General features: G+C 53.0%; 1 protein-coding gene across 2 annotated transcripts; it reads right to left on the bottom strand.

Annotated features, from left to right (window-relative positions):
• Nucleotides 1-3,892: 3,892 nt before the first annotated feature.
• On the bottom strand, nucleotides 3,893-21,007 carry DRC4 (dynein regulatory complex subunit 4). Of its 2 annotated transcripts, XM_080937230.1 has the most exons (11): nucleotides 20,932-21,007; nucleotides 19,443-19,529; nucleotides 15,792-15,989; nucleotides 14,851-15,057; nucleotides 13,539-13,593; nucleotides 12,858-13,063; nucleotides 11,703-11,870; nucleotides 11,263-11,349; nucleotides 9,027-9,236; nucleotides 6,405-6,470; nucleotides 3,893-4,124 (listed from the first exon to the last, which is right to left on the bottom strand). In XM_080937230.1, exons 1-11 carry the CDS (start codon nucleotides 20,932-20,934, stop codon nucleotides 3,975-3,977), a joined length of 1,437 nt encoding a protein of 478 aa, XP_080793356.1. In that variant the 5' UTR covers nucleotides 20,935-21,007; the 3' UTR covers nucleotides 3,893-3,974. The 2 variants fall into 2 exon arrangements, with proteins under 2 accessions (XP_080793356.1, XP_080793357.1); XM_080937231.1 differs by lacking the exons at nucleotides 15,792-15,989; nucleotides 19,443-19,529; nucleotides 20,932-21,007 and having other exon boundaries at nucleotides 13,478-13,593; nucleotides 14,851-14,983.
• Nucleotides 21,008-22,430: the final 1,423 nt, after the last annotated feature.

Below are 22,430 nucleotides of genomic sequence, written 5' to 3'. Positions count from 1 at the left end.
GGCGCGCACGTGCCCTCGCACCGGTCTGCTTCCATGGATGGATTGATGGATGGGTGGGTGTGTGGGAGAGAAGGAGGGTCATTCGTGCGCTCGCGAGTGTGCGCGCCCTCTGGAGCGGACTTGGGAGGCAGTGAGTGGCTCCTGGGCTAGCCTGGGTGGCTGTGCGTGTCCTCGGTAGGGTGGGATGCCAGCCATCAACAGTCGGTTGACTTCCTGCGCCCAGGCCTGGGGGCCCCGTCTGGGCACAGGGAGGGCGGGCCGAGTCGGCGAGGCGGTGGCCAAGGACCTCCTGAGGTCCCTCTCGGGATCCCAGAAGCTGCAACCTCGTCTGTCCGTCCATCCACACTCCAGGGCAAGGGGAAAGTCCCGGGTGGGTCGGGGCGCTGTTGCACTGAGCCTGCGGAACCAACCGTCGCGGAGGAGAGGCCAGGAGAGGCGAGGCGAGGCGAGTTGAGGAGGAGAGATGTCTGTGCGTCCCGTCCGTCCGTCCGTCCGTCCGTCCAGCGGTCCGGCAGGCCCGGCCCGCCTGGGGAGAGGCTGGCCAAGGCTGGCACTCGCTGGCTGGGCCGGAGGTCCATCCAGGGCGGGCAGAGAAGGGCTGGGGAGGATGTAGGCAGGTGGAGGCAGCGCCATGCAGCCCGGGGTGGGGTGCGTGTGTGGGGCTGTGGCTGTGGCTGAGGCTGTGTGTGGCTGTGGCTGTGGCTGTGGCTGTGGCTGGGGCTGTGGCTGGGGCTGGGTTGGGCTGAGGGGCGGGCGATTCACTGTGCCAGGCCGTCGTGCGGGCGGGCTCGGTGAGTGTCGGTGTCGCTGGCAGTGGCGGTGTCGGTGGGGCGAGGTGGTCGGGCGGGCGCGCTGGCGGGCGAGCGCAGCAGGCTCTTGGGGCATGTCGGCGAGGCCCGCCCTCGTCTACGGCCATACCACCCTGAACGCGCCCGATCTCGTCTGATCTCGGAAGCTAAGCAGGGTCGGGCCTGGTTAGTACTTGGATGGGAGACCGCCTGGGAATACCGGGTGCTGTAGGCTTTTTGGACTCCCCCTCCATCGCTTTTGGCCACGCCTTGGGGACCCGAGGCTCGGGCCGGCCAGCTCACCCCCATCCGCAGCCCGGAAGGACCCCACCCTCCCCCTCTCAGGTGGTTAGGTGGTTGGTGTGTCGCCGCAGGTGGCTCCCGGAGCCCTCAGGCGGGGCGCACCAGAGTGCGCACCACCCTGGTGCCTAGCAAGGGGATGGGAGAGCCTGTCTCCACTTGCACCAAGCCCAGGCTGGCCTCGAACACCAAGCACAGCACATCCTGACCCACCGCCGCGCCTGTCTCTTCTGTGTCTGTGTGTGGGAGTGCAAGGGTGGGTGCGTGCCTGTGTGCGTGCCTGCGCACCTTCCTTCCTAGGCCCTGCTGCCTGGGTGCCTGCGGTGTTGGGTGTGTGTGTGTGTGTGAGCGTGCCATTGTCTGTGTGAGGGTGTGTGAGCACCTGTGTGAGAGTGTGTTGCCCCTCCTGCCACTGTGCTTCCTGTGCGTCGGTGTGCGCCCGCGCGCGCGCGCGCGTGCGTGTTTGGGTGCGCATGGACCTGTGCGCGCGTGTGAATGGTTGTGAGTGTGTGGGTGTGTGTGTGTAGGCTGAGGACCCTTCGAGCCTGCTTCCTCGTATCTGCCAGTACACATGAGTGAGTCTGTGTGTGTGTGTGTGTGTGTGTGTGTGTGTGTGTGTGTTTCTGTGTATGTTGCTGTGTCAGCCTTCGCTGTGTTCCTGGTGAGGTTCCTCCTGCTTATGTGCATAGGCCGCCTGTCTGGCCTGCCCTGCTCTCTTGGGCGGCGGGCGCGCACGTGCCCTCGCACCGGTCTGCTTCCATGGATGGATTGATGGATGGGTGGGTGTGTGGGAGAGAAGGAGGGTCATTCGTGCGCTCGCGAGTGTGCGCGCCCTCTGGAGCGGACTTGGGAGGCAGTGAGTGGCTCCTGGGCTAGCCTGGGTGGCTGTGCGTGTCCTCGGTAGGGTGGGATGCCAGCCATCAACAGTCGGTTGACTTCCTGCGCCCAGGCCTGGGGGCCCCGTCTGGGCACAGGGAGGGCGGGCCGAGTCGGCGAGGCGGTGGCCAAGGACCTCCTGAGGTCCCTCTCGGGATCCCAGAAGCTGCAACCTCGTCTGTCCGTCCATCCACACTCCAGGGCAAGGGGAAAGTCCCGGGTGGGTCGGGGCGCTGTTGCACTGAGCCTGCGGAACCAACCGTCGCGGAGGAGAGGCCAGGAGAGGCGAGGCGAGGCGAGTTGAGGAGGAGAGATGTCTGTGCGTCCCGTCCGTCCGTCCGTCCGTCCGTCCAGCGGTCCGGCAGGCCCGGCCCGCCTGGGGAGAGGCTGGCCAAGGCTGGCACTCGCTGGCTGGGCCGGAGGTCCATCCAGGGCGGGCAGAGAAGGGCTGGGGAGGATGTAGGCAGGTGGAGGCAGCGCCATGCAGCCCGGGGTGGGGTGCGTGTGTGGGGCTGTGGCTGTGGCTGAGGCTGTGTGGCTGGGGCTGTGGCTGTGGCTGTGGCTGGGGCTGGGTTGGGCTGAGGGGCGGGCGATTCACTGTGCCAGGCCGTCGTGCGGGCGGGCTCGGTGAGTGTCGGTGTCGCTGGCAGTGGCGGTGTCGGTGGGGCGAGGTGGTCGGGCGGGCGCGCCGGCGAGCGCAGCAGGCTCTTGGGGCATGTCGGCGAGGCCTGCCCTCGTCTAAGGCCATACCACCCTGAACTCGCACGATCTCGTCTGATCTCAGAAGCTAAGCAGGGTCGGGCCTGGTTAGTACTTGGATGGGATTCCGCCTGGGAATACCGGGTGCTGTAGGCTTTTTGGACTCCCCCTCTCTCCCTTTTCGCCACGCTTTGGGGACCCGAGGCTCGAGCCGGCCAGCTCACCCCCATCCGCAGCCTGGAAGGACCCCACCCTCCCCCTCTCAGGTGGTTAGGTGGTTGGTGTGTCGGAAGGACCCCACCCTCCCCCTCTCAGGTGGTTAGGTGGTTGGTGTGTCGCCGCAGGTGGCTCCCGGAGCCCTCAGGCGGGGCGCACCAGCGTGGGCACCACCCTGGTGCCTAGCAAGGGGATGGGAGAGCCTGTCTCCACTTGCACCAAGCCCAGGCTGGCCTCGAACACCAAGCACAGCACATCCTGACCCACCGCCGCGCCTGTCTCTTCTGTGTCTGTGTGTGGGAGTGCAAGGGTGGGTTTGTGCCTGTGTGCGTGCCTGCGCATCTTCCTTCCTGGGCCCTGCTGCCTGGGTGCCTGCCCTGTTGGGTGTGTGTGTGTATGCTCGATCCTGTTTGTGTGTTAACGTTCCAATGTCTGTGTGAGGGTGTCTGAGCACCTGTGTTAGTGTTGCCTCTCCTGCCAGCTTCCAATGTGCTTTGTGTGTGTGTGTGTGTGTGTGTGTGTGTGCTTGTGTGTGTGTATGTGTGTATGTATGTGTGTGTTTGTGTTTGTGTCCCTGTTGGGTCAGTTTTGTTCATTCTCTTGCAATGGTCTAGTTTAGTTGGTCTCCTTTTAGATGCTTGTCATGTGTGGTGCTCACAGACCTTCTGATTACAGTTCAGTTTCCAGAGTCTGGAAGGTCATGTTGCTGTCATGTGGTGGAACTCTTGATGAGAAACAAGGTGAGATCTTGTCCAGCGTGAGTCAGGCAATGCTGGTCATTCTGACTCTCTCCGTCTGGGTCTGTGCTGCAGTTAGGGAGAGGACCTTTTGAAGTTTTCATGTGCTAGAGGGTCTGCATGGCCTGCAGAGGTTGGAGGCTGTGGCACCACCTGGGCTGTGGAAGTGGCAAGAGATTGGCAAGATGGCTCTAGGAGAAGCCTTCAAGAAACATTTTTCACAAAGACAGAACATACAAAGTAAATGTGTAAAACCATTTCATTTTTGATGGTTAAGTCCACAAAACAAAAACTTTCGCAGAGGGAGTATTTGCAAAGAGGGGAGACTAACTGTAAAGGTGAAAGCTGCAGACGATGGTTATGTAGGTGCGCCCACCAGTCCTGCAGGGCCCTGTCCCAGTGTCTGTCCAATCACTGCTGTCTCCAACGGCTTGAACCCCACATTGTCCAGGGGGATCCCGAAGGCCAGTAACTTCGCCTCGTACGTACGCAGCAGGTCATTGTGGGCCTGAAAGTATAGAGCAATGTCAGGAAGACTAGCGCCACGACAGGGGTGAAGCCAGTAACTCACATGCTCACAGGACAGGGTCCGAGAACCGAGCATTTCCCCCTAACGGTTTCCCTCTCTCCCCTGCCCTTGAACAGCACAGACCACTCCCACTCCCCATTGACTCCGCAGGGGCAGCATGTGTGTGAGCCCGTGCGCGGGTTGGACTGGACCCCTGAAATGGTGTTGGTGAACAACAAAGACAAGTGACTTCCTTTGAGGGAGTTCTGTTAATTGTTTTTGGTGTTTGGTTTTTATTGTTACCTGGGAACAGGCCCCAGTATGTAGCTTTACCCCAGGCTAGCTCAACTAACGTAGCCCAGGCTAGCTAGAACTTGCTGCATCTACAAAATGGTCTCTCAAAAATCTCACTGCTTCAAAGGAAAGTCTCTCCAGGGCCGGCCCTGTGCCCAGCTGTGGCTCAGTGGCAGAAGAGCTTCAGCTTTGCTGCTCTGATTTGTCTTAGCGTCTTACCTGTTCTTTAAATTTTTGTGGGTGTGTTTTGGTTTTGAAAGGGAGTGCACATATAGCTGAGCAGGTCAGAGGTGGGGGATATGGGAGGATTACAAGATTACACCACACACCTTGCAAAATCAGAGTTTCCACCTCTTTATGCTGGATTTCTCTACAGAGCCCTGAGGGCCTAGAACTTGCTATATATACACCAGGCTGGCCTAGAATTTACCACGATCCAGCTGCTTCTGTCTCTTGAGTGGGGGATTAAAGGCATATGCCATCCCTCGTATGCCGATTGTTTTTTATTGTTACTACACACATGTATGGCAAGGCACACATAGGTGCAGATGCCCAAAAGACCAGAAGATAAAGTCTGATTCCTTGGCACAGAAGTTACAGGCCACTGTGGGCCTCCCCCAAATGTGGATGCTAAGAGTTAAACGCCACTGATCTCAACAACGGCAAATGCACGTCTGACGGGGAGACTCTCATAAGGTAGCTGGAAGACTTGAATTTGTCGCCTCCTTTGAGAGAGGGCCTCACTGTGCAGCACAGACTGCCCTTGGACTCGGGCTTCTCTGCCTCTAGGCTCTTATGTGTGAGTTAACTGAATGGAGTGAGGAATGCTTGGAGTGTATCCAAATGCTACCAAGTCCTCACAGCAAATCATCAAAGGCTTCCTGATGGGGCCTGTAGCACACACCTTTAATCCCAGTACCAGGGGCAGAGATGGACAGATCTCTGAGTTCCAAGATAACCAGGGCTATACAGTGGGGTCTGTGTCTCAAAGAAAAACAGAAAAGGTTCAGGAGGAGGTGGTGCACGCCTTTGATCTTAGCACTTGGGAGGCAGAACCAGGTAGATCTCTGAGTTCAAGGCTAGCCAGGGTTACACAGAGAAATTCTGTCCCGAAAACAGACAGATAACAGAAAAGAAACGGTTATTCTGACTATGGTTCATGGAAGAGAAGCAGTGCTTGGAAACAGAGAAGGGGAAGTAACGGTGGGCTTCGGCTACCAGACACCCCAGGTTCAGACCTTGGCCCCCAGACCATGTCAGCTGAGGAACAGGTGTGACAGGGAAGGCTGGGAAGCTAGGGCAACTGTATAGCACGGAGCCTGGGCCATGGTAACAGACACTGCCTTCCTCTAAGGTGAAAAACCAAACAATGGCATCAATGTCTGGATGAGGCCCTGAACAGGAATGCAACATCTGCCCCACAGGACTAAGGGGTGACTTGTGGGTGGATGCTGAGGGTAGATCCTTGGCAAGACAGTGGGCAAAGTTAAGACAAGAGGAGTCCCTTAAGACCATCTGGATGCAGAAGTCAGGCCTCTCCTGGGTACATGGGACAGGTGGCAGCCAGGGTCTACTGATACACATGTTCAGCACTGAAGGTATTTTAGATTCTGATACAAAGGTATCAGAAAAGGTGAGAGCCCAAACTGTTCCTGCTCAAGGTAGCGGTCATTAATCTGGAAGACTAGAGAGGCTCTTCCAACTGCCTGAGGGGCTAGGTGAGCAAGGAAGAGTGAGGGGGAGACAGATTTTGAACTCGGTAGGAGACAGCCCCAAGTGTGTTAGGCCTGTAAGCACAAGGCTGCTCTCAGGCCCCAAGGCTGTAAGTGTAAAGCACAGGAAGATTACCACACCCACCTCCTGAATGGAGCATGCAGAAGAAATGAGTCCTCAGAGACCCTTGGTCAGTAATGGTCACAGGGTGAGGCCCTGAGGGAGGAGCCCTGAGGGAGAAGGTGGAGTTCTGTGGATGGGGATTAGCCATACCTTGCAGACGCGGGCCAGCTCATACTGTAAGTCCTTGATGGTGGTATTCTTCGATTCTAGAACATCCTAAGGAGAGACAAGGTTGGCTTTGATATTTGTCTTCTAGTAGAGGTGGACAGGGGACACTAGTCTAGGGGTTTCCTAAGGGTCTGAGAGGCTCAAAGAATAGTAGTGTGGGTCCCCTCACCCATGTCTGGCAGAAGGAAATGTCTCCAAAGGACACAAGAATAACAAAAGAGGATAGTAAACTGGGTGGTGATGACGCACGTCTTTAATCCCAGCACTCGGGAGGCACAGACAGAGCTCTGTGAGTTGGAGGCCGGCCTGGTCTACAGAGTGAGTTCCAGAACAGCCAGGGTTACATAGTGGGACCCTTTCTCAAACAAAAAGCAAACACTCAGTCACTTTGTCACTTCCATGAAAGATCTTTTCTTTTGTGGTAACTAGGGGAGACAGAGCTGAGCCCCAGTTAAGAGCCAAAACTCACGGCCACCCCCACCACCGTCAGAACAGCTACATGACACCCGTGCCTCAGGCACTCCACAGCAAAGGCACTTGAGTAGCACAGTGACAGACCCCCCTCCACACATGCCTGTTCCCCTGGACCAGCCGCATCCTGACACGGGGCTCAGTAATGAGTAATCAGCCTCAGGCCCCCCTGCTGCCAAGTACATCATTGTCTCTCGGATAATGGTGCCACCTAAGACCTGACAACTGACCCTACCAAGTAACCACGTCACCTGAACCACCACCCACTGGCCAGGGCCTAACACTGAAACAGCTCAGACCTCAGCACAACCGACTCCATGATGGATGTGCCAACTCCGGCTGCAGACACGCAGATAGCAGCCACCATGACAGCACAGGCCTAACCCGCCAAGGCCCACAGTTCCGGCAAAGTCTCAAAACACCTTGCTTTTTGGCTTTTGTGGTTCTGTTCCTGTTAACTGAAGTACATCAGCACAAAACATGGCTTTTTGTGCTTAAAAGCTCATCCTGAGAAAGGCTCAGTGCTACACTGGGATCCCAAAACCAATGTAGTCACCAGCCAGCTAATAAAGACTTTCTTGGCGTAAATCCATGGCTGAGGAGTCTCCTCAGGTGGCGACCCCACAGCACTGCTGAGTGAACACAGATGTTACCCTGGGCCCTGAGTCAGGTACAATTCCTCTCCATCAGCCTCCTGACAACTGGCGTTTCTGCCCCTTCACTAGCTGAACCAGTTTCTCTACCACTCGTGTCCCACCTGAGGTAGAATGGGCTTTTTCTGAAGCTTCTACACCTTACAATTCCTACTGCTATTAAACACCTTAGTGCACCTGTCAGGACTTTGAAATCACCTTCCGTCTGCAACCCCAACGCTGTGCTCCCTAGGGAGGCCCAGCAAGGAGCTGCCTGCATTGCCTAACGCTGATAGACGGGCAGTGAGGTAATCAGACTGTACACAAAGCTCAAGTCTGTGGTGAACAACTAGCATTTAAGTTCGGCTAGCCTGGACACTCTACGAATCTCAGAATAAAACCTACCCGCAGGCCAGCCGCTGCATGTCTGCCTTTGTGCTCCAGAGGAGCCGTGCATCTCTTGCCGTGAAGGATCTGCTTTGGAGCGAACTGGCCCCCTTGCTGGTCGGCTGGGGCTTCAGCTGTTCACATCCTAGAAGCATCAGTGAATCTGACGCCAGACCACCACAGCTGTGTCCAAGGGACGTAGGAAAGATAGCCAGAGCTACTGGGGACCAACCACCTCACACTCTGTGTCTGGAAAGCTCAGTCACACTGGCTAGCTGGTATTCATGTCAGTCAGACCCCCTCAACCTGTGCCGCTTGCTCCTGTGTCCCCCATGCCCCAAGCAAGGTAGAGGGAGCAGAGAGGCCTGGCCATTGCTACAAGCTTACAGAGCAGGCAGCAGGTAAGCTGGGGTTCTGACAGTTTTAGGGAACAGAGAACCTTCTGTCCCCAGCTATCCTTGGTGCATGGCAGTCCACTTGTTCATCCCTGTCCCCACCTGGACTACAGCACTGTCTCAGGAATGAGTGATGCTCTTAGCTCTGTTCAGATGTTACTCCCTGGTCCCAGGAAAGCAGCAAGGGCTACGTTAGGTTCTAGGGCCCCTGTGGCCCAACTGTCCTCATTGTCCAAAGATCTTCATGGAGGCAGAGCCAACCCCTATCTCAAGTAACAGAGACCTGGACCTACAGACTCCCACATCAGCTTTCCTCCCTCCTAGTTACCTATGCTCCATTCAGTGACTAAGCCTTGACACATATAAGCCACTGTCACTGGAACAGCAGAGACTCAGGTCAAGGATAGGGTTAGCGAGGGATTGGGACAGCCTGGGACAGACCTCAAAGCTGGGTGCGTCACATGCCCTTGATGCTAGCACTCAGAAGGCAGAGGCAGGGGGATCTCTGAATTTGATGCCAGCGTGGCCCACATAGTGAATTCCTGACTAAATAGGGAGAGAGGGAGGGGGTGGGGGTTAGAACCAAAAGGGGACGGTTGCAGAGCACAGGGAGCCCATGCCCCACTCTCCTGCGCAAACCACGGCAGCCCCTGACTTAACTGGGGTCTCTGTGCCACCCGAGAAGGTGTAGTGGAGCTCAGGAGGCCGTCAGCACCTACCTCAAGTTTGCGGGACACAAGGGTGAGCGCTGTCGGGTCCAGGTTGGAAGCGGCGAGCACCTCATTGAACTGCACCTCTCTCTTCTCCACAGCGGCGTTCAGAGCCTGCAGCTTACGCTCCAGCAGCAGGTTCTTGAAGCCTGTCTTCTGCTGAACCTCTTGGATGGCTGCAGTGAACTTCCGGTAGAGCTCTTCCCGCTCCTGCTGCACCTGAGGACAAGCCCAGAGTGAGCAACAAGGGCCCGCCCTGCAGATACACTAGGGAGAAGCCACGTCCCACCCTGCTCTAAGTGTGTCGCTCTTAACACACCATGGCACGAGGACATTTGTTGTCCACACTGCCTGCACCAACCCTCTGTGCACACAATGAAAGGTGTGTAGCCCGGCACACAGCAGAAGGAAGAGGGGAAATTCACATTGCTGCTTGTACTGGTGAGGGTTTCTATTGCTGTGATGAAACACCATGACCAAAAGCAAGCTGGAGAGGAAAGCGTTTGGCTTACACTTCCACAGTGTAGTTCATCATTGAAAGAAGTCAGGGTAAGAACTCAAGCAAGGCCGGAACCTAGAGGCAGGAGCTGATGTAAAGGCCATGGAGAGACTGCTTACTGACTTGTTCCTTATGGCTTGCTCAGCCTGCTTTCTTATAGAACCCAGGACCACCAGCCCTGGGGTATCCTTGCCCACAATGGTTTGGGCCCTCCCTCATCCATCACTAAGAAAATGCCCCACAGGCCTATCTATAGCCTGACTGTGTGGAGGCATTTTCTCAATTGAGGCTGCCCCTCTCAGAAGACTCTAGCCTGTGTCAAGTGGACAAAAACTACCCAACACACCCGCCTGCTCTTTTCAGAAAAAAAGGGCCAGATGGAGATCCACTCTGAAAACCACTCCACAGGAGGTAGGTCAGGGCCAGCCTTGCCCAAGTTAGGGCCCTGGGCTCAGAGGGGACACCTGATCGCCAATCACCCTATATGAGGTCAGGATCAAGCTTGAAGCAAGTGCCTATCAAACACGAAGACACCTTGCTCTCCTACAGTTCCACCTGTCAACATGTGCTGTACAAGACCAAGGCTCCAGGCACGGCACACTTAACATTTATGAGAATTCCTGTGAGCGGCTGAGACTCACACGCTTCCCCTTCCTGCCTTGGCAGTTTCAAATATCTGGCAAGGCCAACCCTGTACCCCAGGACCCAGGGCTTTGGGCAGCACACTGATCTGAGGATTTACCAGCACAGACCACGAATGGAGTTGTCCTTGTCTTCCCCAGAACAGGCTCCTTTGAAACAGACCATCCAGGTCAGATCTAGATTTACTTCCAAAGGCACTGAGCATCTTAGAAGATAGGACACGTTGAGTTCTGCCACTGAATGGATAGGACAATCTAAGGGCCAAGCCAATGGGTGGGGGTCACCAATACACCCTACTGGTCAACAGGGCCATCTTCCTTATCCTTGTGTTTCTGAGGTCAGCATTTGTAGAGGGGAAGCAGAGATGGGCCTTTTCACCCAATTCTAGGGGCCCAAGGAACCGAAACTATACACATCCATTAAACACAGGAGTTAAGAGATTGGAAGGATTCTGTAGCTGGAAAGGTTGTGAAGCCATGGGTGCGCTGTTCCAGGGTACACCATTGCGTGACAAGCAGAAGTATAAGATCATGTAGTACCCCTAACAGTAAGATTGCTTTCACACGTGTAGAAAACAGCAAAGAGTCACACCAAATGTTTAGACTAGTGGCTGCTAGAAATTCATGTTAAAGGGAGTTTTGTTTTTGTTTCTTTATCAAAGTATGGCATTGTTTGTTTGTCTATTTAGAGACAGTCCTTCATGTAGCCCAGGCTGGCACTGCAGCCTAGGCCTCTACAGAACACACCACAGGTTGTTCCTTCATAAAATTTATATGCATGTCAGCTGGTACATACCTTTAAGCCCAGCACTTGGGAGGCAGAAGTGGGCAGATCTGAGTTCAAGGCCAGCCTTGTCTACAGAGTGAGTTCTAAAACAGCCAGGGTTACAAACAGAGAAATCACCAAAAACTGTCTCAAAAACCAGGATTTTGTGCACAGAACTGTAACTCCAGCTACCCAGGAAGCCAGAGCAGGGAGAAGCTGGCTCCCAGTGGCATAAGGCCTGTGACCGGGCTGGTGAGACCCTATTTCCAAAAGGGCAGAGTAGGCCCAGGTGGGCGTGGCCTCCCGGATGCAGAGCCCACCATGGTGCCACCTGCTCACCTTGATGAACCTCTGTTCCAGCACCTCATGTTCCCACTGCAGGTCCTTCAGCTCCCTCTCAGTGACCTTCAGACGTGCCTTTGTGCACTGCAGAGAGCAGGGGAGGGGACATTAAATACTTAGGATTCACAGACACTCACATACCACAGACTCCTGGAGACAGCAAGGCCAGGAAAAGTCAGACCAAATGGCAGCTGGGCCCCACCGAGCTATGAGCGGAATGTGTGGAAAACGAGGGTCCAGGCTACAGCAGCGCCTGCTTGCTTATAGCTCCAGAGGAATCCAGGCAAGAGAGGGCCCTACATCACCACGCCTCCCTCTCTTGCACTAAGGGCGAGTCCTGCTCACATGGGGCCTCAACATCCCCTCATGTGCCTTCCCTCCTGCGCCCAGCAGGGAGAGAAGGGTTCAGAGAGAAAAGAACTCAGCAGGACACTCACGACCAGGATCTGCTTGTCCCTCTCGTGGTTCCCCAGTCTCTTCTGCATCTCGTTCATCTCATCCTTGGCTTTCTGCAGCGGGTCGGCCAGACGCCTGTTCTGCAGAGACACCTCTGCCATCTCCTTCTCCATGTGCTCCTCCTTCTTCCGCATGTCCTCCATCTGCTCCTGTGACACAGACAGGGCTTCACCTCGGGACACTCGGATTATTAGTATGTGACATGTGTGGGAGTGCATGCCACAGCACACATGCAGAGGTCAGAGGATGGTCAGCAGCTGGTTCTCTTCCACCACAGGTTCGAGGGCTCAGGTTACCAAGCTTGTGTGGTGAGCACATCCGCCCAGCGAGCGTCTGCCCAGCAAGCATGAGCCATCTCGCTGACACTTTTTGGTTGTTTTGCTTTTTCTTTTCTTTTCTTTTCTTTTATATCTTTTCAAAGGCTCCCTAACCAGCCTAGACTGGTTTTGAACTTGCTCTCCTGCCTCTGCCTCATAAGCACGAGGATTATAGGTTTGTGCCACCATAACCAGCTATGACTGCCCTCAATTAAAAACAGAGCTGAGGCAGGCATGATGGCACACACCTTTAACCTCAGTCCTCGGGAGGCAAAGGACAACCAGGACTACATGCAAGCTGAGGACCAAGCCTTATTCTACAAATAGGCAACATTTCTGCAGTCTTGATCTATTCTGAATTCTGTGAGACTATAACCTGCATGCAGACTGAGGGACTGGGTCTGTCTAGACCAAGGGTGACTCTGTGGGAATCCTGCCAGTGCCAGTTTGTGTCCCAAGTTTCCAAGCAGTGATGCTGGGAGGAGCCCCATCCTACCGGCACACCATCACCACATCCTGTAAGCACAGCGCCAACTGCCGACTGCAGCCACACTTCAGTCAGCACAAACTGCCTCTCTTAGCCCTGCCTGCAGGTCAGAACACCTCTCAAGTTACTCCTTCCCACCACAGCAGTTAGGAAGACATCCGGATGACTTCCCGCTAAACTGTGGGTAGCTTACGTTACTTAGGAACTTTATGTGAGAGTAACGGACGGACACTGACCAATATTATTATAGTAAGGAGTGCATGATCTGATGGGACAAAGATGGCGTCTGCATCCTGTGGTCCCTGAGCAGGTGTTACAGACCACATCAGTACCTTGAGGGAATTGATTAGGGCCAAGTTGTTAAGAGTGATGTCATTGTAGTAATTCTTGATGTCTGTGAAGGCCTCCTCGTGACGCTGCATCAGTGTATTGATCTGGCCGTTCTTCCTCTCCTCCACCTCATGGATCTCAGTCTTTCTCCGCAGGTCAAGCTCGTCTCTAAGCATCTTCATCTTTTTATCATATTTGGCCTCAATTTCTGAAAGGCAGCAGCACATACGGCAGCTTAGACGAACAGGTGACCTCAAGCCATAAGACAAGATGGAACTTACACGCAGTGCCCAAGAATGCCCATGGGGTCACTGTCATCTGTCCTCTGCCTGTAACAACCAGTGTTCACAGTGGGTGTCCCACACTAATCCCAGGGCACACTACCCATGGCCTATGTGACCCTACAGCCACACACTAGAGGCCCCAGTCAGTGAACCAGTGAAGGCTTTTCAGTCCAGGAGCTAAGGAGACTGAAGAAAGTGCCACACGCTGTTAACTGCAGCTCCCCAAACCCACACAGCCATGAGTTTTTCTGTGATTCTGAAATAGTCTATCTCCTCCCTGCTCGTGTGTGTGTGCGTGTGTGTGCACACATATGCTTTAAATGCCTCAGTTTACCTACCCAGCAGCAATGGGAGTGTGCCCTGACACCATCCTACACCGAGTGTGTCTGTGAAACTGACCTCGAACTTGCCTTTCAAAGTCATTTCGCATCTTGGTGATCTCCTCAGCCTGTTTCTGCACAAATGAGAGGGGGTGTTACTCAACAGACAGACAGACAGGCCTACCCTCCTTAGGCTGAGCCTACTCCTCACCCGTGGGAAAGTTCAGCTTAGAAACCCTTGCTGCTGCTTTCCGGATTCTCACTTCACTGTAAAGCAAGCCCAGAACAACACGGCTCTCACAGCTTTCAACTTTGTACACAACTCACTTCCCTCGGCAAAGCCACCTCTCAACACGAGGGACAGTAGCAGACAAGGCTGTTCCTGGGTTCGTTTCCTCATCCAACCTTCCCGAAGCAAGAGAACAGTGGCCACGTCTACATGAGACAGCAGGTTCCCTCCTGAAGCCTCACAGAGCCGCCAGCCCCTCACTGTTTCGCACAGCAGTGTTCAGAAACAATGACGATAACTATTATTATGTTGGCTTCTTTGAGACAAGGTTCCCCTGCATAAATTGGTCTGCCCTGGAACTCACTCCACAGACTGGGCTAGCCTTGAACCCCAGAGCCCGCCTGCGGCTGCCTCCCCAGTGCGAAGATTAAAGGTGTGCCCACCACGTCCATCCTAGACATTACTTAAATAAGCAACCATGGTAAAATTTTTGTAAGGTTTTTTAGTTTTTCAATTATTTTATTTGACGTGTATATTACTGTATACACACACACACATATATATACATATACATGTATATACATATCTATATATATTCAGTAATATATATACATCTGTGTGCCATCTGCACACCTGGCACATACGAGAGCCCAGAAAGGGCATCAGACTCCTTAGAACCCACCATGTGGGCGATGGGAACCGAGCTTGGGTCTTCTATAAAAGCAAACAATTTTAACTGAGTACTGAGTTCATCTGAGTCATCTGATCACTGAGCCTTCTCTCCAACTCAAGGTTTATGTCACTTGTGTTCATATTTTGGGTGTTTTGCAGGCAGGTGTGTCTGTGCATTACACCTGTCTCTGGTGCTCACAGAGGCCGCTGGGTTTCCTGGAAGTGGAGTAATGGATGCATACAAGCTGCCATGTGGGTGCTGGGACTTGAACCCAGGTCCTCCAGAAGAGGAGTCACTGCTCTTAACTGCTGAGCCATCTCTCCTGCCCCTACACACTACAAATCTGAATTAAGTTTTGCTAATTTATTTGTTAAAAAACAACTGATCATTCCCCACCCCCCCAAATCGTTAAGTTCCCGGTTGTTAAGGAGCCAGTTCAGATGGCTAAGTTCCCGTTCCCACAGCCGTCAAACCACAGCATGTACCTACCAGGCGCAGGTTCTTTATCACCACCTCGTTAGCCAGCTCCTGCTCCTTGAGCTCCACTTTCAGCACCCGCATGTCCTTGCGCAGAGCACTCTCCTGGGTGCGGTGCTCCTTCTGCGCCAGCTTCATGACCACGGTGCCCTCGGCCTTCACCTCTGCCAGGTTGTTCTGGTGCTCGTACAGCAGGTGCTTCACCTTCTGCTTGTACACCTACAGAGTGGCAGAGCACAGCACGCTCACCTGCAGCACCGGTGTGCGCCCAGCTCCCGGAGCTACGGGAACTGTCTGCTGCTCCTGCCCGTCACAGAGGCTCCCACTGATGCTTGGGACCTGGGGGCCTCTCCTAGCCCAGAAGGATGAAGCTGCTTCCCCTTGTCCCCTTCAGAGGCTGCTGGATGGGTCTAACGGGAACACAGTTGATACTGTGACAGGTCATCAGTTTAAATAAAAAGAAAAATTAAAACTTTGGTTTTTATTTTGAGACAGGGTCTCCGGTAGCCCAGGCTGGTCTAAAACTCTGTATACACTGAAGTTGGCCTTAAACTCCACACCCTCTTGCATCCAACTCCCACATGCTGGGGTAACAGGATAATGCCCTGCTGTTTTAAGTACGGTTGCCATTTTGTTTGGCTGAACTCATAGTTGTCCTTGGCACACTGGCACCAAGACCTCATGACAGTCCTCTGTCATCAGGGCAAGTGGTCCTCCTTAGCAGAGCACCGGCTTCAGGTAGGACACTGCCAATCCCCACCTGGCCAACTCAGCGATTTGATGCTGGTGACCAATGGGGTGACAAATGGCACAGCCAAATCACCTTTGCAACCTCTCTTGGACTCAGAAAAATCGCCTCATAGTGCGAAGGAGTATGTTCCCACAGAAGAGCAGGAAACACCCCCACCCAGACCCGTTTCTCCCGTGGGTACAGACAGACGGACTCCACTCACCTTGATCTCCACCTGGTGCCTCTCCTCGGCCTCCTCCATCTCCCGGTCTTTGTTTCGCAGCTCAGCCTTCTTCTCCTCCAGCTGCCTCCGTGTGATCTCCCAGAAGGTGTGAATCTTGTCGCGCTCCAGCTGGAAGTAGTTGCGCTCCTCTCGCTCCCGGTCCAGCTCCTCCCGGATGCGGGCGACATGTTCGTCCACCTGACCAGGCACAGGGCACCAGTGAGGCCTGCTGCAGGAGCCTGCCCACCACGGGTGGGGCCCAAGAGAGGCAGAGGAAGAAGGGGAGGGGCCATCTTACTGAAGTTAAAATACAAGGCAGGAAGGCCCCAGGACAGGGACAGTGAACAGCAAAAGTCTCTTAAATCTGACCAGAAATTATAAAACAAGTATATCTGTTTAGCAAATATGGGATTCTTTTAAGAAATTTCTCAAAAGAAACACGATGATTTACAGCTACTTTAAATAGCACAATGGTTGAAAGTTGGAACATATCAACTCAACTGTTAAGACTGAAAATTACACAGAAGTACATGTTGCCACAAAAATTACACAAAACCATCAGGCTCTTTGCACTCAACACATTCTGGTCCAGAGCCAATTATAAACCTGCAAATAGGCTAAAGGGGAAAGTAGGGCAGGCCTCCAGCTTTCCTGAGCGTGGCTTCCCTTGAGAATTAGTTATCTTTAGGCTCGGCCACAGGACAGTTACAGGATCCTCTCCCTCAAGACTGCATTTCACCGGGCAGCGGTGGTGCAGTCAGGAAGTAGAGGCAGGCAGACAGTTCTGTGAGTTCAAGGCCAGCATATTCTCCAAGGCGAGCTCCAGGACAGCCAGGGCTGCACAGAGCAACCTTGTCTCAGAGACAGGAGGGAGACACTCCACCTACACAGGGACGCCAGGCAGCTCTGAGGAAGGGTGCTGGGGGCCTGTGAGGGAACATGCACGCCAGAGTCTGGCTAGTGTTTCATACAGGTCATGCAAACTGATAAGTCTCTTCAGTGTCACTCCAATAGCTACAAACAGAATTGCTGTGTTTGGCTCATATGGTATCAGACTTCGTTCTTAGGACTGAGACTAAGGTTCAGTCTCCGGATGCATGAAATAAGCTGGGACAGAAACAGCATGTCAGGGGAGCCTCAAGTTCACTCTATCCTCCATCCGTCCTGGTCAAAACACAAACTGGATCCCTGATACATCTCTGCTTAAACTGCTAGTGGTTTTCCTGTACTCAAAACAGAACAGTCAGCCTGGTCTACTGGGTCAGTTTCAGGATGGCCAGGACTACACAGAGAAACCTTGTCTCAAAAAAGATAGATGGCTCAGTGGTCAGAAGCATTTGTTGCTCTTGCAGGGGAACAAGATCCAGTTCCCAGGATCCAAATGGTGGCTAACAACCATCTGCAATCCAGTTCCAGAGGACCTGAAGCCACCTTCTGGTCTCCTCAGGCACTGAACACACAGGGTACTGGGGCTACAGTGGCTCACGACCACTGGATCTGATGTCCTCCACAGGCCAAGTACATACATGATGCACAGACATACAAGCAAAATGTTTTTACAGATTTATTTTTATTTTATGTGTGTGCGCACATGTGTGCATGCGTGTTTTGCCTGTATGTTTGCACTCAACACACTCTGGTCCAGAGCCAATTATAAACCTGCAAATAGGCTAAAGGGGAAAGTAGGGCAAGTCTTGCATGTAGAAAATTTACAGCACAAACTGATTCTCATGAGACTGGCCAGCATGGTACAGTCACAATGCTACAGGTCACTAGGAGTTAGGCTCTGAATGTCGTCAGAAGAGATCACCAGGAGTCAGGCACCAACTGGTCAGGCCTGGGCGTTAAAGTAGAGAGATTTTGCTTTTAGCGTTTAGCTAAACGATATTCAGACCTAACTCCAGTTTCAGCCTGTGTCAGTCTTCTAACTCCCTTCATGTTACCTCAGCCATTACAACAGTGCGTTTAACACAACTGTGTGTGACCCTCCAGTCCCATGTTCAAACCTCGAAAAGCCAGCAGTCTTAGTCAGGGTTTTACTGCTGTGAAGAGACACCATGACCAAGGCAACTCTTTAATTGAGGCTGGCTTACAGTTTCAGAGGTTCAGTCCATTGTCACCAGGGTAGGAACATGGCAGTGTGCAGGCAGACACGCTCTTGGAGGAGCTTCGAGTTCTAAACTTGATCCAAAGGCAACCAGAAAGGGGCTGACTCATCTGCACTGGGTGGAGCTCCAGCATAGAACCTCAAAGCCCACGCCCAAAGTGGCACACTTCCTCTGACAAGGCCACGCCTTTTAATACTGCCACTTCCCATGGGCCACACCCACAGTAGCACACTTCCTGACAAGGCCACACCTCCTAACAGTGTCACTTCCCATGGGCCACACCCACAGTGGCACACTTCCTCTGACAAGGCCACACCTCCTAACACTGCCACTTCCCATGGGCCACACCCACAGTGGCACACTTCCTCTGACAAGGCCACACCTCCTAACACTGCCACTTCCCATGGGCCACACCCACAGTGGCACACTTCCTCTGACAAGGCCACACCTCCTAACAGTGCCACTTCCCATGGGCCAGGCATATTCAAGCTACCACAGCAACCGTCATCACAGACTCGGGGAGATATGCCATGTTGGCATGTGGTGTAGTTTTGTAAGAGCCTTGTAAGTTCTGTGATTATATTCTCTAGCCTTTCACATCAGTATGTGTAAGTGGCTTAAGATAATTTGTATGAGGATATTTCCTCGAGTTCAATCCACAACACGACCAAAAAATATAATAAAGATATAACTTACTCTCACTCAAGAACCAGGGGTCTGCTCAGTGATGCGGCAATGTTCTTAAAAAAATAAAGAGTAGAAAACCTCCTTCCAAGCTTAGCGATTAAACAGAGGCAGTCCCAACAGGGCTACTCCTTATTGGAAGTTTTGTCAAAAATAAAACAGCAAGGGGCCATCACAATGGTTCAGCAGGTAAAGGGGTCTGCTGCCAAGCCTGAAAACCTAAGTTCAATCCCAGCCCCTACACAGTGGAAGGAAAGAACCAACTCACACAAGTCCAATATATAAATGGAAGGCATAACACTAATTTTGAAAACAGTGGCTAAATTAATCAGACTGAGACAATGTAATTTTAAGTAAATCAGTTCCTCTACAAACTTTTCCTTTTCCTTTTTTTTTTTTTTTTTAAATAGTACCTTTCTATGTAGCTTTGGCTGACCGTGAACTCACTGTATAGATCGGACTGGCCTTGAGGTCTCTCTCAGAGACGTACCTGCCTGTGCGTCCCAAGGCATGCACCACCACACTTGGCTAAAATCTTCCCTTTTGATATGTGTACTGGCCAACAATGACATTATGTAATACCACATACATGTCAGCTCTGTGACCACTGGGTATATAAAAAGATAATGAAATAAAATGCAGGGAGTATAAAAATAGCTATTATTTCCCAGGGGTGGGGGATGCCTTCCAAGTTCCTACTATCAAGTTTCCCCACATGGTTATATTGCACATAAAACTATGTCGTGCCATGTGGAGGTGGTTCGAGGACACAGGACAGGCTCAGACTGAGAGGAGATAGAGTCCCCGCTGTAGAGGTGCCCACCCCACCCTGGGACCGGGCTCCATGGGCTCTGCTCACCTGGTCCTTGGTCATGTCCTCTGGTGCGACACCATCAACAATTGCATTCCCTTTGGCTTTCCCCTTCTTCCCTTTCTTTTTGGGTGCCTTTGTGTGAAGAAGAGAGGACCGAGTGAGTTCAGGTCAGCTCTCCCTCAGGGTGTCCCTCCGTGACTGACTCTACTTACATGGGCACATGGGGGAGGAGCAGCTGTTTACAGTCTTGACCTCTACTGTTCACACACCGCTGACTGGAACATCCACCGAACATCCACCTAGGGGTTGTCACTATACTGACACCCTCACTAACAGCCCAGGGTGTCGGGGGAGTTCGAGCTCATTAACAAATTTGGAGAAGCACAAAGGGGGAGAACCTTCCTCTTTTCAGAAGGAGAAAGAAAACACTTCAAACCCATTCACTCCTGGATATAGGACAAGGATTTATTTGTTACAGTTAAAAACTTTTTTTGGATGAAAAACTTCTTTGGGGGAGAGAGGGTGTTCAGAGAAGAAACAAGGGGAGAGAATGCTCAAATTAAGAAGCATTTGAGGGGTAGTGTGGGAACCTAAAGGAAAATCTTATCTGCACTAAAAAGGAGGAATACACGCCCCCTGAGGCACGTCGGCTGCCACGCTTCATAACCACAACAGACACACGGGAGGTCGCCAGTGAGCACCGAGGGCCAGCCTTTTGGAGTGAGCTCATAGCAATGACCGAATCCGCGGCTTCCCGAATATTTTGGTCAGGAGTGTGCAAACACACTCTATGTCTGTCGAGGTTACCAGCAGTAACTGCTCACAAGTCCTGCTTTATTTTAGCAGCTTTGATAAGGCCATAGAAGCTTGGAAGGAAGAAGATTCAACAGCAGTTAACAATGGCCATGTTTCCAGGCAGGAGCTCCCACAGGGAGATGCCACCCTACCAGCTAATGACCCAATGCCCTGGCACATCTGCCAAGAGACTGCATCACTGACATCTATATCCTGGGGGCGGGACATTATGTGAGGAAAATAAAGGGGGCAGGGGAGTTTCTGCCTTGTTCCTCTCAGGGAGCCTGAGGTAACCTAAGGCGTGTACCCCGGTCACTCCATGACACTCAGGCCTTGGTAGAGGGAGACCTCCAGCCACGTGGTACGCGCTAGGTTTTCCACCTCAGAGACAAGAGTTCTTAGGGTTTCTCCTGAGCCCATATGAACTGGTCAAGGATCTGATGAACTCAGCTTCTGACTTCTGCATGCCTCGCACACCAGGCTCTCAGTCTGACAACTTCGACGACCATCCCAGAGAACCGAAGAGCCAAACCTTAGTTCAAGTGTATACAGGCCCCGGCATCCTGGCCTCCCCAACCGGGCCTCACGGAAGCGCCCAGTTCTCCATTCTCGTAAACCCCAAACTGCAGGCCGCTCGCCCCAGGCTTCCCATCCCCGGGACCCGACCCTATCCGCATTTCTGCCGAGAGTCCCCCAGCTTCTCCGTGCACTGGACACCCAGAGCACCGGCCCGACTCACCATGGTGCCAGGAGCCCAGCACCTCCACTACCCCAGGATGCCGGATGGCCGCTGGTCAGAGGAGGCTGCGTTGTCTCCTGGCAACTCCGGCTAGATCCCGCGCTGGTTCTCAAATCCTCGCGAGACTATCATCCAGTCTCTTTTCCCTCCCCTCCGCCTGCCCTAAGGGACCTGAGCAACCGGGAGTGCGTCCCTAACAACGCGCCAGAAGAGCTATGGTTGCCCTCAGTGCATAGCTGGTCTCTCGCTCCCACTACAACTTGAGCTACAGAAGAGGCGACCGCGATTCCTCCAGTTCTCCAGAGTCTACATGGCGGGCGCTCAGGGAGGAATGGATGAAGAGAATGCCTGAATAATTAATCTGCCTCCCAAGCTCAGTTCCTTAACTGGATTCAAATGTGAGCTAAGAGCCCGCTCCTGCGGCTCATCCATTTTGCCCTGCTTGTGAAAATTCCTTCCACATAATGCTCTGATGAGACTAACCGTGCAAAGCTGGGCTTCCAGAAAGAAAAAGTGCTGAGGGCGTTACCTTATGCCTGCGACCACAGCACTGCATGGGTGGGAAGCTAGCCTGGGCTACAAAGTGAACCTACATCATCCAGAGCTATATACTAAGACCCCGTCTCAGAAAAGGAAACAAAACAAAGCAAAACAACAAAGTGGCCTAGCAGGACTGGGGCGGACTCTGTATGCAGTTTGGTAGTAGAGTATTTCTGCCGACATGCCCAGAAGGTGAAGCAGGTGATGGCTTCCTGTCTGCTTTGGGGATGAGGATTCCACAACCCATAAATGGATGCAGGCATTGCCATCGGATGAGCAGGAGCACAAAGCTTGCTCCGTAGTGTGGATCTGAGACTTCTAGTAATGAGTCCCGCGTTTGCTTACCCAGCCCCCCCCCCCCCCCCAGCTGCCACACACAAGAAGGACCAGCTGGAAGAACAGCACGGAATCCTTGAGTGTTCGAACAGTGGCTTATTTACAGTGAACTTTAACAAAGGTCCAGCCTGCCTGCTACTCTGCTAGCTGTCCGTGAACTTTAAGCACAGAGAGGCACAGGGTTAGGAGTTCCCAGAGGACATGACAGGAGACCCTGCAGGCAGAAGCACAGTAGAAATTATTCAGCATGAATTCACAGTGTGCTGGGGGCTTCCAGTTGATTTGCCTTTTGCTTCATTTATCTACTGGGAAATCCTGATTTAAATAAAAGGAGCAACAACTCTTTTCAGCCACATGGTGCTGGCACACACCTTTAATCCCAGCACTCTGGAGGCAGAGGCAGGTGGATCTCTGAGTTTGAGGCCAGCCTGATCTACAGAGTAAGTTCTAGGACAGCCAGGGCTACACTTCAGAAAATCTATCTCAAAAACAAAACAACAACAATAACAAAACCCAACCAAACAAACAACAACAAAAACAAAATACAACAACCCCATTTAACAAAAAGGGCAAGAAAATAGATTCATCCGGGGTAGTATAGACAGGACCACGTACAACCTGGT

This window comes from Micromys minutus, assembly GCF_963924665.1.
Source record: "Micromys minutus genome assembly, chromosome: 24".
Taxonomy (NCBI): Eukaryota; Metazoa; Chordata; class Mammalia; order Rodentia; family Muridae; genus Micromys; species Micromys minutus.
Note: the sequence above shows the minus strand (reverse complement) of the source record. Positions and strands in the feature narration are given on the sequence as shown.